The 14,967-nt window shown below is 41.5% G+C and overlaps 1 protein-coding gene and 1 long non-coding RNA gene across 2 annotated transcripts in view; one reads left to right on the forward strand and one right to left on the reverse strand.

Moving 5' to 3' along the window:
* The window catches only part of WSCD1 (WSC domain containing 1), a 59,332-nt gene that overhangs the window by 38,694 nt on the left and 5,671 nt on the right, over positions 1 to 14,967 (forward strand). The window contains exon 6 of the mRNA XM_038376042.2: positions 11,358 to 11,535. Coding sequence (XP_038231970.1) covers positions 11,358 to 11,535 — 178 coding nt within the window. The remainder of the gene's footprint in view (positions 1 to 11,357; positions 11,536 to 14,967) is intronic.
* LOC119844738 overlaps positions 4,230 to 14,967 on the reverse strand; it is a 30,748-nt gene continuing 20,010 nt past the window's right edge. The window contains exon 2 of the long non-coding RNA XR_005289385.1: positions 4,230 to 4,446. This is a non-coding gene — a long non-coding RNA (uncharacterized LOC119844738). The remainder of the gene's footprint in view (positions 4,447 to 14,967) is intronic.

Genomic DNA, 14,967 nt, shown 5'->3' on the forward strand with positions numbered 1-14,967 from the left:
TGGAAGAATTACGTCCAGTTGTCCCTCCCTCTACATGGCTTTGTACCTTGTGGGCCTGATTCTGATCTCAGTTATACTACTGTCAATCACCCGTCACACTGCTGAACTCACTGGAATTACAGCAGTATAACAGTAATGTATGGGTGATCAGTATCAAGCCCTGAGGGCCAGATCCTCCACTGCTATAAATTTATACCAGCTGAGGATTTTGTCTTCTGTATTGCCATCTACACACCTTTAAATAATAAACAACAACAACTAGTAGTATGAATGGGGGAGAAATATTATCTGGTAGCATTTTACACCAACTGTGCACAGGTGTAAGGGAGTGGAGGTGTAAGGGAGTGGGTCCAAAGTGTCCAAAATAATTTGGACGACAATCTGATCATCATCGCTTTGACCTTATTTCCCTTTCAAACCAGCTTTACCGAGAGATACCTCCATTAGCTACAGTGGTGTTACTTCCAGTTACCTGAATGGGAGGAGTTTAAGTTCCACTTTGAGTCTGGGAATGATTCTCCACTCTTTTGCGTCAAGCCCCAGTTTTCTTTTTACAGCTGTCCAAGGTGACTACAAAGGATCTGATCCTCATTTACACTTGGGGCTTTAAAGTGGATGTAGATTATGTTTATCCCCACTTGAAGGCCCCTTTGTACTGCAACAGTGTGTAAAGAAGCCAGAGTAATTGACAAAGTGACTATGAGCCTGATTCTCATTTACACTAAAGACACTTCGCATCGCTCTGGCAGCATAAAAAGAAGTGCAGTGCATTTACACGCACTGTAAAACCCCTTTACACTGCCAGGGTGGTGTGGAGCAGCCTTAGTTTAAATGAGAATTAAGTTCTATTACTGTTATAAGTGAGGCCTAGTCTACACTCAGTTTTGTTTGAGTATAACAGGTTAGGTGGTGCCAGTTTTTTTACTGAAATAACTATATTGGTACAACCTCAAGTGTGAATTCAGTTATACCAGCACAAAGGTTCCTTATAGCAGTAGCTCATTATCCTTTTCATATGAGTCTAAAGCTATACTGATATAAGCACCTTAATACTGATATAATTGTGTCCATACTGCAATTAGGAGGTGTGAATGCAGCACGTGTAGACATGCCAGCTTTGATCTAGGTAGCTTGTTACAATTGCAGTGAAGCCACACAGATGTAATCAATTTTTTTTTCAGTGTCCAAATTTTTTGGTCAAAGTAGAGTCAAGGTCCAGACTCCATAGAAAACAACACAAAAATAACAATAATGATAATAAGTAAATAAGATTATGTGGTCCATTCAAAAGCATCTGGCGGTCCAGATTTGGCCCCCAGTCTGCCTATTGACTACTCCTGCACGGCAGCATGGGCTGTACAGGCTGAGCCAGGATCCTGACTGGGTATGCACTTGAGGGACTATCCTGTCCTGCCACAGCTTCACTGCTATTATTACCAAAGGTACCTAGATCAAAGCTAGCTCAGGTCTGCCTATACAGGTTGCAGTCACACATCAATTGCAATGTAAACATACCGTAAGGGGATTGTACTGCCCCTATAACGGCATAGTTAAAGTGATTCCACTTGTGTGTTTAAATAAACCCTGAGTGGAGATTTCTGACTTAGTAACATTTTACACCCACTTTGCACTGGTGCAAATGACCAGACAGTGGCTAATAAAAGTTCTGCTACTTATTGGCCTGTAGACTGACAAACGGCATAAGAATGGCCCTACTGTGTTAGACCAAGGATACACGTAGCCCAGTGCCAGATGCCCCAGAGGGAATGAACAGAACAGGTAATCATCAAGTGATCCATCCCCTGTCGCCCATTCCCAGCTTCTGGCAAACAGAGGCTTGGGACACCATCCCTGCCCATCCTGGCTAATAGCCATTGATGGACCTATCCTCCATTAACTTATCTAGTTCTTTTTTGAACCCTGTTACAGTCTTGGCCTTGGCATACATCCTCAATCGGCTCAGTTTACATCTGCATAACTCACTCCAGTGACTTGAGTAAAGATGAACTGGTGTAATGGAGTGGAGCACTTGGACCAGGTACTTTCTATTGAAAGGAGGTCCTCCCCCCACACCCCAAAGTTGGATTGTATCTTTGTGCAGAGGAAGATTCATTTTGTGATCAGATTTAGCCTAAAGCCACCCTCAGATGACATGGAGTAAACCAAACATTCAATTAATTTGTCTTCTAGTAACACAAAGTGATTAAAACTATTAAGGCATGAAAAACAAATCTTCATAATCACTAGGTAGAGTAATTTTAGCAGTTTTTATCCTGTGATGGGGAGTGGGAAGTCTTTTTCCAGTCAATATATCCTTTATGCCACCTCCTCAGTTCAATGTGTTTCGAGAAAATGCCACTGAAGTGTTGTTCTGTGTTAATTAATTACCATAGTACGTGTGTGCGCATATGTAATACTGATATAGGGAGTATGTGGGAATAAGGGGTAGAGCAGAGCACTGAATTGAAGTACTCTTGGGTTCTATTCCAAGCTTTGCCCTTTTTTACACAGGGACATGCAGGGAAATCAATCTGAACTACCTAAAAGTGGGAATTTTAAATGAATTCATTAAACCACATTAAATCTCTGTGTGGACACTCATATTCTGAATTAAAGTGGCCTTAATTCAGTTTAGAAGTGAATTAAACTAAACCGAATTAAGGCCACTTTAATTTGGAATAAAAATGTCCACACGGGTTTAATGGAGTTTACCTAATCTACTTATGAGGTGTAATTATTGCTTGTCAATTTCTGAGATTGTACGGAAAACCCTGGAGAAGAAAAGTTATCATCATAAAATTCACTCAAACACTGATGTCTACATTTTCACAAATGACTGGTGATTTTGGATGCTTCTGTTTTTGGGATACCTTAAAGGGGAGTGGTTTTCAGAAAAGCTAATTCATGAGTACTTAGTTAAGATAAGACCCTTAGGGACCAGATCCAGCTCTCACTGAAGAATATGGGAGGCTTTCTGTTGACTTCACTGGGAATTGGAACTTGTCTTAACTCAGTAATATAATAGGAATTGGGCCAGATTTTCATCTGTGTAAATCATCATAGCTCCATTAGCTTTATTTGTATTCCATGAGAACCCATTCAGTATCACAGCCCCATTGTGTTATATGATTGTTTAGTACATAAGGATTTTTCCCTGCCCAAAGACCTTGCAATGTGAAATAAGCAAAGGTTTTTATTTCAGCGGGACAGCTAATTTCAGGGTACTTTCCTTTTTACTCTTAGAACAGGCCAGTTGATAGAAAGTTGCTAAATGATGTTTGACTTTGTTGCAAAATCAACAGGCTTATTTTCAAACAAATCTCAAATCAGCAGCAGCACTTGAGGGACTCCATTTTTCGATGATGGGCACAGTCTTTCTTTGCACATTTTTGTGCCTCTCTGTGCTTTTAGGGTAGTCGCAACTGTGTCCTCCTGTCTCAAGGAAAGCTGCATCAAAGGTTTAGCTGTGATCAGAGTTGAACTAATTATATATGCTTTTGATCTCTTGGTAATTCATTAATTGAATGGATTTATAATAAAAAAGTTTGAGAGGCTAGGGTTAAGATGCATTTATGTAAGTGGTGAAGAAAATGCTGTAAGGAAGGCAAACAAAAATAATTAGAGCTGTTTGCAGACTTATATTATGTGTATGTGTTAACTAGAATACCAATTTTAAAGTGCCTGGGCATTGATATTAATGGGACTCTGGTGCAAGTAAGCGACTCATATGAGCAATGAGGGCTTGCAGGCCCTGATCCTGCAAATGTTTACACAAGTAGGAACTTAACATAAACTGCTAGATTCTGCCATTTTGGGGCATGTCAGGTAGTAACTTATTCTATACAGGTAAAATCCTGGCTCCACTGAATTCAATGGCAAAACTCCCAGTGATATCAGTGAAGCCAGGATTTCACCCCATGAGCCCCAAGAAGTCCCATTTGTTTCAGTAGAATTGTGGGTGCAGTAAGGCTGGATCCAGCAGAGTACTTAAGTGCATGCCTAACTTTAAGCATGTGGGTAGGCCCACGGTCTTCAGTGGATCTACACTGCCATAGCACTGGAGTAAAGCAGCAGAGAATTGGGCCCTTTGAACTTCAGTTGGACTGTTCATGTGTTTAAGTTTAGGCACATGCTTAAATCCTTTGCCAGATCAGAGGCTGTGTCACTACTGAAGGTGAGATTGACAGAATGGGGATGGATTGTAGTTGTTGATTAAACAGTAAAGGGAAGTCATGGCTGAATACTTTATTTTGCAATCATTCCACTTTCTGCATAAGATATGCACAAAATCTGAATAATCAGGAGGCTGAACATAAAGAGTTGCAGCCCTTTGCACTCATGCTTCGACTCCTGGTGCGTTTCCCCAGAATGGTTGTTGGGCTCTCAACGAGTACAGTACATTTGCTGAAAATTGTTCACTGATGAAGCCAGCTTCTTGGTTTTTTCCTTTCCCCGACACATGTTGAAGCCAAAAAGGAAGATTATACATTAATTTTTATGGAAATAAGCTCTTAGAAATTCCCTCCAGGATTGAAAATTGCTCTGCATTTTTAGAATCAAGTCATGTTGCTGAAACCTTAATGTTGTAAATAAAGTAACATTATTATCTGAAATTCTCCAGTCATTTTGAAAATGTACAGAGATTTGACAGTTTAATATACTTGATGAAACAAAACAGTTCAAGCAGTTGAAGGGGAGATCTTCCTTCGATTTAAAAATTGCCAACATATTAAAGTCAATGGCATTGAAGGAATGGGGAAGGAACTCTTATTATCTTGGGTTCTCTTTGGGGCTGGCAAATGTGCAAGAAACTTTAGTGAAAAATGCACTGTGTATGTTGAAATTGGCGACCAAGCCATGTTTTCAGGCTAAGCAAGGCAGCTGACATTTAATGTTGGAGGAGCATTTCCTAAAATGTGGTAATTGATTGGCTTGACAGTTTTTTCCATTTGTTTACAGGCCTCATTGGGGCTGACCCGCCAGCTCACTGTATGAAGTAGGGGTGAGAGAGTAAAACCCTGTTTGTGGTTTTCTTGGGAAGAACCTTCACAGGGAGCCAAATTCTACACCCAAAATGGGCATTTGTGTTAACTTCAAAACCGCTGTTAGAATGCATGAGCATCTGTATTCCAGCCAGTGGGAAAGCACTGGTTACCCCATCCTCACACATAGTGATGCAATCACAGACTGGGGCTACCAGGAGTGAGAATGTATTAACTCAACAGCTGCATTGGGGGATATCCCCATGATAATAAAAAGATGAGGGGCACATCCATCCTTTCCCCCAAGGGTGGCACCTATGCTCACACAGCACAGACTATTCCTGTTAGGAGCACAAATAATAGGCATGGAGGAGGCTTATATGTTGGTGCTGTATCTGGGTCAAGTTGAGTATGTGCATAAAGAGAGATCATTACTCAGTGAAGCCCTGGCACTACTCCAGATAGCTCTTTTGCTTGGAAGCCTTTAGAAAGATTTCTCCTTGAAGACCTAGGGTTTCAACACCCTCTTCCCTCCCTCTCTCCCCCCCCCATCCCCCTTACTGGATACAAATTCTCTGATGCATATTTACACACAGCATACTGGTAGAATTTGGCCCATTCACTAGACATCTAGTGGAGGTACCAGGTACATTTAGCCACAGGATGTAGGATTCGTTCCAAGTTCTACCACTTGTTTGCTGAGGCCAAAGCTCCACTGACAGTAGAGAACCCTGGGAAAGGCACTGAGATACAGATAAAGAAAGAGCAACAAGAAATAGCTCCTGAAGTCAGTGGAGTCTGACCCGCATGATGCTTATGTAAGCAAGAGGAGAACTGGGCTTTTCGCGTCTTGCAGTAGTTTGAAACACTGAGGCTAGTTCACCACCACACTGTATCTTACACACCAATTCAGAGTGACAGCATTTCATACTCACTTCATTGTCGGTGGAAACAACTGCGAAGGGACAGAGGATGGTGAATCAGGCCCATTTGCTTAACTTTGCTTACACTTTTGCAAGCTTTCCATAGGTGCCCTATCTTGCTAAGAAAATGATGAAATTTTATTCTAAACCAAGTTAGGAGAGGAGATTTATGATTTTACCTATGCTGAAAAGCTGCAGCTCTGTTTGCAAACAGAAATTGGACCATTATGCCCTTGGACTGAATCTGCAAATACTTTTTCACAATCTCATCTCTCACTCAGTAAGCAAATGTTGGTAGTTTGGGTACAAATGGGGCACACATTGTATTTGACTCCTTATCAGAGGTTAAGCACTGGGGAAGAGCAAGAGATAAGCCACTCAGCAGTTTTGTCTCGTGCTTCCATAGATGAGAATCAAGATGATTTTAAAAGGTATTTGCTAAAAGTGTAAAGATAGTGGCAGTTGAGCAAGCCATTCAAATAGATTCAGTGGAATTCAACCCTCTGTATGCTTGAGCAATGCTTTGAACTTCTAATAAATGCTTGGTCGTCGACATTTAGCTTCCCTGCTGCATGCACATGCAAATACACCCACACTTCATGCAAACATTTATTGGGACCCTGTCTTTAAAAATTCCACAATGTCACTCTTCTATGGTAAAAAGAGGGAAACTCAGATTCAGCCATTTTAATTCTGTATGCCCTTGTTCAGCAATGCACTTCAGCATATACTTCACTTTAATCACGTAAGTGATCACATCCTTATTAAGAAGAGAATTTAAGCATGTGTTTAACTTTAAGCTCCAGCTTTAATGCCATTGACTTCAACTTGTGTTTAGATGCATATGATACACATATAGTGAGTCTAATGCACCAGCTTTATACCAGTGTAAATGTTTTCATGGGGAAAAAAATCAGCCAACTGTAATTGCCCCTCCCCCCACCGATGAAAATGCGGCTTTTGACAAAGGGAACAAAAATCAGCCTTTGCAGTCATATGCCTCAGCACACCTGGCCTATTTAAATCCATTTGTTCAAAAGGCTGTGAGCTCCTTTTCAGGAACAGAAGCACTTTGCAGAGGAACTTTACGATAGGAGCTTCTTCTTAACATTGCAGATGTTAAAGAACAACACATCAGTTTAATTCTTAGGCAAGCATTGGCATTACTCCTCATTCCAGGAACTAAAGGATTTCCATCCTTGTAACAGTGAGAGATATTCACAGCTATAATCCAACAGGCTGTATTAGCATCCATATGGCAGGTGTTAAACCTCGTGCCCAGAAGCAATCTGCTTGGGACAGATTTCCAGAAGAGTTCTGTTCCTTTTTGATACTTAAATAAGGGCCATATTTTCAAAAGTGCTAAGCACACAAAAGAGTGGCACTTCATTATTTAGTTTCCTGAGTTTGTGTTTATTTATAAACACTATGCAGTCTCTCTCCTCCCCCCGCCTCCCATGTGTCATTTTCATGTCTAAAATTAAATAAATATGCAAAACCAGAAAGTTGCCAATTCCCATGTGCAACCTTGCAACAATACAAAGCTTTGTCCTTGCATAGTGCCTGTGATCTGAAGATCTCAAATTGTATTGCGCTTGCTAATTAGTATAGCCTCATAGTCCCCTATAAGGCAAGTATTGGACCCATTTTACAGACAGGAGCACAGTAGATGTTCATGGATTTACAGATTGTAAGGCTAGAAGAGACCATTATGAACATGTAGTCTGACCTCCTATATAAATCAGACCATAGAATTTCATGCATGTTGTGTTACCTATAGACAGTGTCACCAGTGATGGAGTCAGGATTAGAACCCCTAGGTCTCCACCCTCAAACATTGTGCACCAATTCCTACACTGCAGTCCCTCTCTATAAAAATTCCTAGCATTTCTGTCCCAAAGTGCATGCCAATAGAAAAGTTTTTAAGGGGAAAAATATCCAGTCTCAAGACCGAGGAGTTATTTTATAAACAAGAGTCCAAAAGAATATTTTTAAAAGGATGAAAAATGGGGATGTTGTTTAAATGGGGAGAACATGTTAATAAACTTATGGTTTTTCAAGCTCTCCCAATCCTTCTGCTCCATTCACACTTCCAAAACTAAATTATGTTATTATAACTCTTCCCAACTGTGTACTTAAAGCGTGTAAAATATATATCACTGTGTTCCACTAGCTCTGTGCAGTGAAGTAATCTGCCTTGTTTTAGTAACCCCAGTGAAGTCTATGGGCCTGATTTAACATTGAATCCAACCCAGGATGTGCTGTCACATGGAAGGGAAAAGACATCAGGGATTTTTAACAGATCTCAGAGACAGATTTTTAGGGGCTCAGCACCCACAACTGGGATTAGGTTTTCAAGGGAGCTCAGCTCCCATGTAAACATATAAATAAATGGCCAGATTCTCAAAGAGCAGAACTCTTGAAAATTTTGCCCATAAATATCACCCCCGGTGCTCCGGGGTGCTGAAAACTTTTGAAAATGTGACCCTTATTTTGGTTCCTAAATAGGAGCTGAGCTCTTCTGAAAAATCTGCCCTCAATTGCAGGTGCACTTAAAAAAAATTTAGTCTGAGCTTCTTTAAAATCTGGTACCTAGTATCTGGATGTGTTGTTTAATTTTATATATCCCCAGTCACACTTTGATAGCAGCATGGTAGGTATTGACCCATGTGGTCAATGTAGTGTCATAGTTTCAAAAATTCCCAAGTGACCTAGGAGTCACAGCCCCATTTTACAAAATGATTTAGGGGTGTCTGCAAAGTTTAGATGCCCACAGCATTAGACAGCAGTTGAGCAGGAATTTTGCGAATTCCTGTAGTGCCTAAATGTTAGACGGGTAGTCCCTCTTGTGAATCCCACCTAGGTGCTTAAGTTTCCAACATTAAAGTCTAGGTGCCTAAGTTTCAACAGCTGGCCATGCACAATCACCTGCATCCCGACACTACCAAGCAGCTCAATGCCTAACTCACATCTAAGCCCTGGTGGGATTCACAAACAAGACGTTCCCCTGCCCATCTTGCCTTCGGCACCCCGATCCAGTAGATATACTTTAAGAGAGCCATAAAGTAAAATTGCAGTATGAAGTATTTATTTCAAGGGCTGATCTACACTGAAAAGTTACATTGGCCTAGCAACGTCTCTCAGGGGTGTGTAAAATCCACACCCCTGAAAGACATGGCTAAACCGACCTAAGCCCCAGTGTAGACAGTGCTAGATCAGTGGAAGAACTCTTCCGTCAATCTAGCTACTGCCTGTCCGGGAGGTGGATTATGGACAGCAATGGGAGAACCCCTCCCATCACCATAGTGTCTACACTCAAGTGCTACAGCAGCGCAGCTGTGCCACTGTAATGTTTTAAGTGTAGATATAGCCCAAGACACAAGGGAAGTGTGTGGCAAAGGTGCCCATCCTGCCTCTTTAACAATGACTGCATATAACTAAAAAGAAAAGGAGTACTTGTGGCACCTTAGAGACTAACAAATTTATTAGAGCATAAGCTTTCGTGAGCTACAGCTCACTTCATCGGATGCATTTGGTGGAAAAAACAGAGGAGAGATTTTTTTCCACCAAATGCATCCGATGAAGTGAGCTGTAGCTCACGAAAGCTTATGCTCTAATAAATTTGTTAGTCTCTAAGGTGCCACAAGTACTCCTTTTCTTTTTGCGAATACAGACTAACACGGCTGCTACTCTGAAACCTGCATATAACTGTGAATATGATACCATAGATCTCCCACTGGCTCAGGAAACCCTGATTGAGGCCCATGTGTGCTGTTACTTCAGTCTCTTTGTCTACAATGGTATACACATTTCTTCCTACTATATTTTTAACATAGTTTGGTGTAAAACTGATTGCCTTTGTTTTTAAATGACCGTTTTCTGCTTATGATTCATCAGCATGGGAGATTCCTCTAAAAGCTATACAAAATATACACTGTTTGGGCACTCAGACATGTGATTGAGTCAGACTAGGAGATATTCAGTTCTTCATGGTCTTTGATTGTTTTTGTAAATGTATGTAGCATTTAATTCATCTAAATTCCTGCTTTCCCCCTTGATCCCTTTCCTGAAAACAGAATTCTTGAAGTCCAAAGACAGTTTTCTTCTCCGTGGGCTCTATCCTGGCAGTTGACCTCAATGGTTATTCAATTTTGTACTGAGTCTGGGCTAGATCCTCAGCTGCTGAAAACCAGAATAATGGTGCTGATGTTGATGTGGCTCTGTTGATTTACACCAGCTGAGGAGCTGGCCTTTGGAGTCTTTAAATGGTGAATAAATATTTCTAAAAAGTTATGCTCTAGTTCAGCAACAAAATTATTGGGATTAGTAATGTTGACTTTTATAGTAAAGAATATCATCATCCTCCACTGTAGGAATTACCAGATAGAATTCTATGGCCCATGTTCCACAGAAAGTTAGAGTGGATGACTATAGAGGTTTCTTCTGTCCTTAAATTCCATAAATTAGTAGTAGAGATAGAACGTGTTTTAAATCTCTAAGTTCTCAACAAAACAATCAGAAAAAGATTCAAAAATTTGTCCTGAGAAATTGAAAACAGGTCTAATAGTGACATAGGTATGAGATTTTTAGTGAAAACAAATATCGCTTTGATCCTGACAGTTTACCCTTTGAAGTGTGACGGGGCAAGGCCAGATGGCTATGGAAGAGTAGTGGGAGATAGATATATTAGCTCCAGGCTAAACAAATCCCTGGTACCAGGATAAGTGAAATGGCAGCTGCTCCAGGTCAATTAAGACACCTGGGGCCAATTAAGAATTTTCCAGAAGGCAGGGAGAAGGCTAGGTTGATTGGGACACCTGAAGCCAATCAGGGGCTGGCTGAAACTAGTTAAAAGCCTCCCAGCCAGTCAGGTGGGTGGGCATGTCAGGAGCTGTGGGAAGAAGTTGCGAGGTTGGAGAGGCTGAGTAGTACACACCATATCAGGCACAAGGAAGGAGGCCCTGAGGTAAGGGTGAAGTGGAGCTTGAGGAAGTGAGGGCTGCTGTGCGGGAAGTAGCCCAGGGAATTGTACATGTCATGTTTCTAAAAGGTCAACTACCATAGCTGATACTATTAGGGTCCCTGGGCTGGAGCCCGGAGTAGAGGGCGGGCCCGGGCTCCCCCCCCCCCTTTGCCCCCTGTTTAATCACTGAGACTGGGAGACAACAGAGACTGTGCAAGGAAGGATAACTTCTCCTCACCTCCCTTGCTGGCTTATGAAGAAAATGGCTCAGTAGATTGTGACCCTTGTCTCTAGAGAAAGAAGGGTTACGTGGAGGGTCACAGTGAGCCTTTGAGGCTAGCGAAATCCACCAGGAAACGCGGGACCCCCGGAGGCAAGGACAGAGCTTTGTCACAGAAGATATAGTTTTTGCTTTTATATTAGGAGTGTCCTCTTAGGATTGTTGATGCCATGGCATTTGCATTCTGATCTGTTTTCTTTCTTGGATAGGAATTTCCCTTGGCAATCATCGGAGGGCCAGAATGCTACTGTGGCTATCCCACAATGCATTTCACTCTTCACGACAGCGTGGACAGGTTGTTCTGCAGCAGACTGCAGAACGTCAGTAGTATGGCTGAGGTGCCAAGAGAAGAGAATTACTATCATGTCTATCAGACTCCAGTACAAGGTAAATGCTGCAACTCAGCAAGAGCCTCCGGAAGTCAATGAAGCTATGCCTGTTTACACCAGGTGAACATCTAGCCATAGAGGTGTTAGCTCTAGTGTCCAGGCCACATTCTGATTTGAATCATTGCAGCCTGCCTATACCTAAATTCCCCATGCAGTTTCAGTTGTATATGGTAGTCTATCACTTCCTTTACCAAACTGATATGTGATTTAGTCAGGCACTATTGAAAAATGGATCATTTTCCAGCCCAGACATGGCAGCATTTCAGTGGTAGATAAAGTGGTTCCAAAGTGCTGTAGGATTCTTTGCTGTGTATGTGTATATAAACATATGTGTTAAATAGCATTAACGTATGTGTTTTATATACACACTATCCATATCTGTAATATAGAAATTAACACAACATTAACACTGTTGTGTGTGATGCTTACAAGAATAAAATAGCCATGCAAGCAAAACAAGATGTTATGGATACAACATAATCAAGTAGCGGCTTTTGGAAATCCCCAGCCTTAAAATTCCTGGACAGTTTCATGGGCATTTGATATTTCAAACAACTACACAAATTAGAACTTTTCCTTCACCCTAAACTAAAACTACACTGATACTGTGTTGAACTTCAATAAACCTCCTTACAAAGGAGAATTTCAAGGATTTTTACAATGAATTAAGCCTTACAAAGCCCCTGTGGATGTAAGTAATTATGTTACAGGTGGGGAAATTAAGGCACAGAGCTTAGCCTGCACTTAAACACTATGACTAAGGCCAGAAGGGACCACCGGATCATCCAATGTGACATCCTGTATCTCACAGACCAGCACCACCACTCATCACCTACACACTGAACTCAGCCACCCCCACCCCTTGCCCAGAGCCAAACAATAGCTATGTGACAGTCAAAAATAAAACCTAGACTTCTAGTTCTGTGCTTTAACCACAAACCATGCTCTCTCTGGCTCATACATATTGCAATTATAGCCGCATTAAAACCAATGCTACCAGCATTTCTAATTTACTTGAGACATCTTCCTCTAAATGTTCATCCTCATAATCATCTAGAAGTAGGTTGGTAACATTGACAATAAGGCTTCAATCCAGCAAATCACTTAAAGTTAACTGGCTACTTAAGCGCATGAGTAGTTTCACTGATCTCCTTAGGACTATTCGTAGGCATGAGGCTGAGCATATCTCTAAGAGCCCTGCTGGATAGAGGCCTAAACTTCTGCTCATAGCCCATTTTCACCAATACGTATCAGACAAAGTAGAGTAATTAAGGCCCACTTCTGAGCATTTATTGGTTCACACCCCTATTGGACTGCAGCCCTCTGAACTGATTTGAAAATCCAAAGATTTAATTGCGCACATTTCAAGATGTTTCAAAGTTCAAGTTATTTTGAATCCAGCAGTTCAGGCTAGGAATTTTCCCATTGACTTCAACCAGAGCAGGATCAGGGTTCCAAATATGAACGCTGAATACTTCAGAACGTGCTTTGATTTTAGAAATCACCCTGGGGAGGGATATTGGGGCACCCTCCATGCTGGATCACGTGCAGGCATTCGTCCATGGCAACTTTTAAATGGATGGCACTGCCTTCGATGGGATAAGGAGCAATGCGCAGCATTTCTTCTTTCTATTCATTAAGGATGACCAAACATAGCCCCTTCATGGGTTATGCTCATTGCCTGTTCTGAGGTTAGGCAGGCATTAATAAGTATACGGATATAATGCCAAGCTCTCACATGGCACTTTTCACCAGTAGCTCTCAAAGTCCTTTACAGAGGAGGCCAGTATCATTATCCCTGCTTTACAGATGAGGAAATGGGCATGGAGAGGCAAAGTGACTTTCCCAAGATGGAGACGGGAATAGAACCCAGACCTCCCAAAGTCACTGTGGTGTGGCTCCCACTAAGGCACACTGCCACATATCCATAGACAATGCCACTAAAGTTGTGTAATGATTGTGAAATCCTTCAGTTCCATAATGTAAGATGTCCATACACATTCTAAAATATAATGAGAGAAAATAGCTTATAGGCCACCACTCTCTGTTTTAAAGTTGAATCCATTTCATGTTAACATATACATAGTCAGGGTTTGATACTTTCTTCTAAGAAAGTACTTTCTTTCTTCTTCTGAGAAAAGCTCACACTAGACAGCTGACCTTACCTTCTACAGCATCCCTTATTTTGTGGATTGAATTTTGAGGCTGTCATGGGGCCTGTTGCAGCAGATCTGACATAACATGCTCGTGAGACAGGTTACGCCCAGCCTTTTTGAAGTGCCAGAAAGCCTCATTTCTTTTGATTTCCATTTCAGCACAAGCCTCTCAGGAAGGATGTTGAACTGAAGTCTGAAGCTTAATCCCTGCCCTTCCTCCCCCCCTCCCCCCACATTGATTATGGCCAATTGACTAATTTTCAAATACAACAGGAACATTCTTTACATACATGTTTACAGGTAGAATGTGGGTTTTAAGAGACTGCCTTGAGTTAGGAATGGTGCATCACTCCCCTGCCCTATAAAGAGCCCTGTACAAACAAAGACACAATCTTGCCTAGTGTTGTTCCATAGTGGGTGAGCAATCTGCCCCATCTCACCTTTATCATTTGCATTAATTTATGGCTGTTTCATTTGCAAAGCACTCAGATGTTTCCCTGGGAGATAGCAAAAGGTCTGGGAGATACAGTTACATACGTAAGGCCAGATCTTCAGTTGGTATAAATTGGGATAGTTCCATTTTCGTATGGAGCTACACTGAGCTACACCAGTTGAGGCTCTGGCCCATATACTGCAGATAGACAAGTATGCACTGATGCTGCATGACACATGACTGTTGGAGGATTAAGTGCCAAGGATGCATCATTCTGTAATGCTGAACCTGCTTCTGTAAATGGAAAGAGCTACATCTTCTACCTGTGGTGCTATATTTTTTAGTGATGCTTCTTTGCAAGCAGTGGCCCCGATTCCCTCCCCTCCCTCAAAAAGTACCTACATCTTTTCTCTCTGTAGATTAGTCTGTAAACAGACACCACAGTCAGCAATTGTCACCAAGATGACATTTACACAGATACAAAAAGAAGGACTGTGCCTGTCCTGAATGGCAATTATATTTTTAAAACACAGCACATGCAATCTGTTTTATTTGCAATATTTTAGCACTGCTTTTGCAACCATGAAAGGCCTTCAAAGCATGGAATATTGCTTTGCTTTTGAAAATCCCAAGCTAAGAGACTGAATTGAACTCTAACTTATAGGAAACCCCTCCTATTACAAAGAAACACTTGATTCACACGTCTAATGGCACATTCAGGCAGTCAGTGAACAGCCAGCCTGCCAGGCAAATAGCAGTTAACAAAAAATGCATCCAGAGGCTTTTTTTAGAACCTGTAGGTAGGTACAATACTTTCCTGCAGTTCTAATAATAAAGCATT

Source organism: Dermochelys coriacea, chromosome 17, assembly GCF_009764565.3.
Source record: "Dermochelys coriacea isolate rDerCor1 chromosome 17, rDerCor1.pri.v4, whole genome shotgun sequence".
Taxonomy (NCBI): domain Eukaryota; kingdom Metazoa; phylum Chordata; order Testudines; family Dermochelyidae; genus Dermochelys; species Dermochelys coriacea.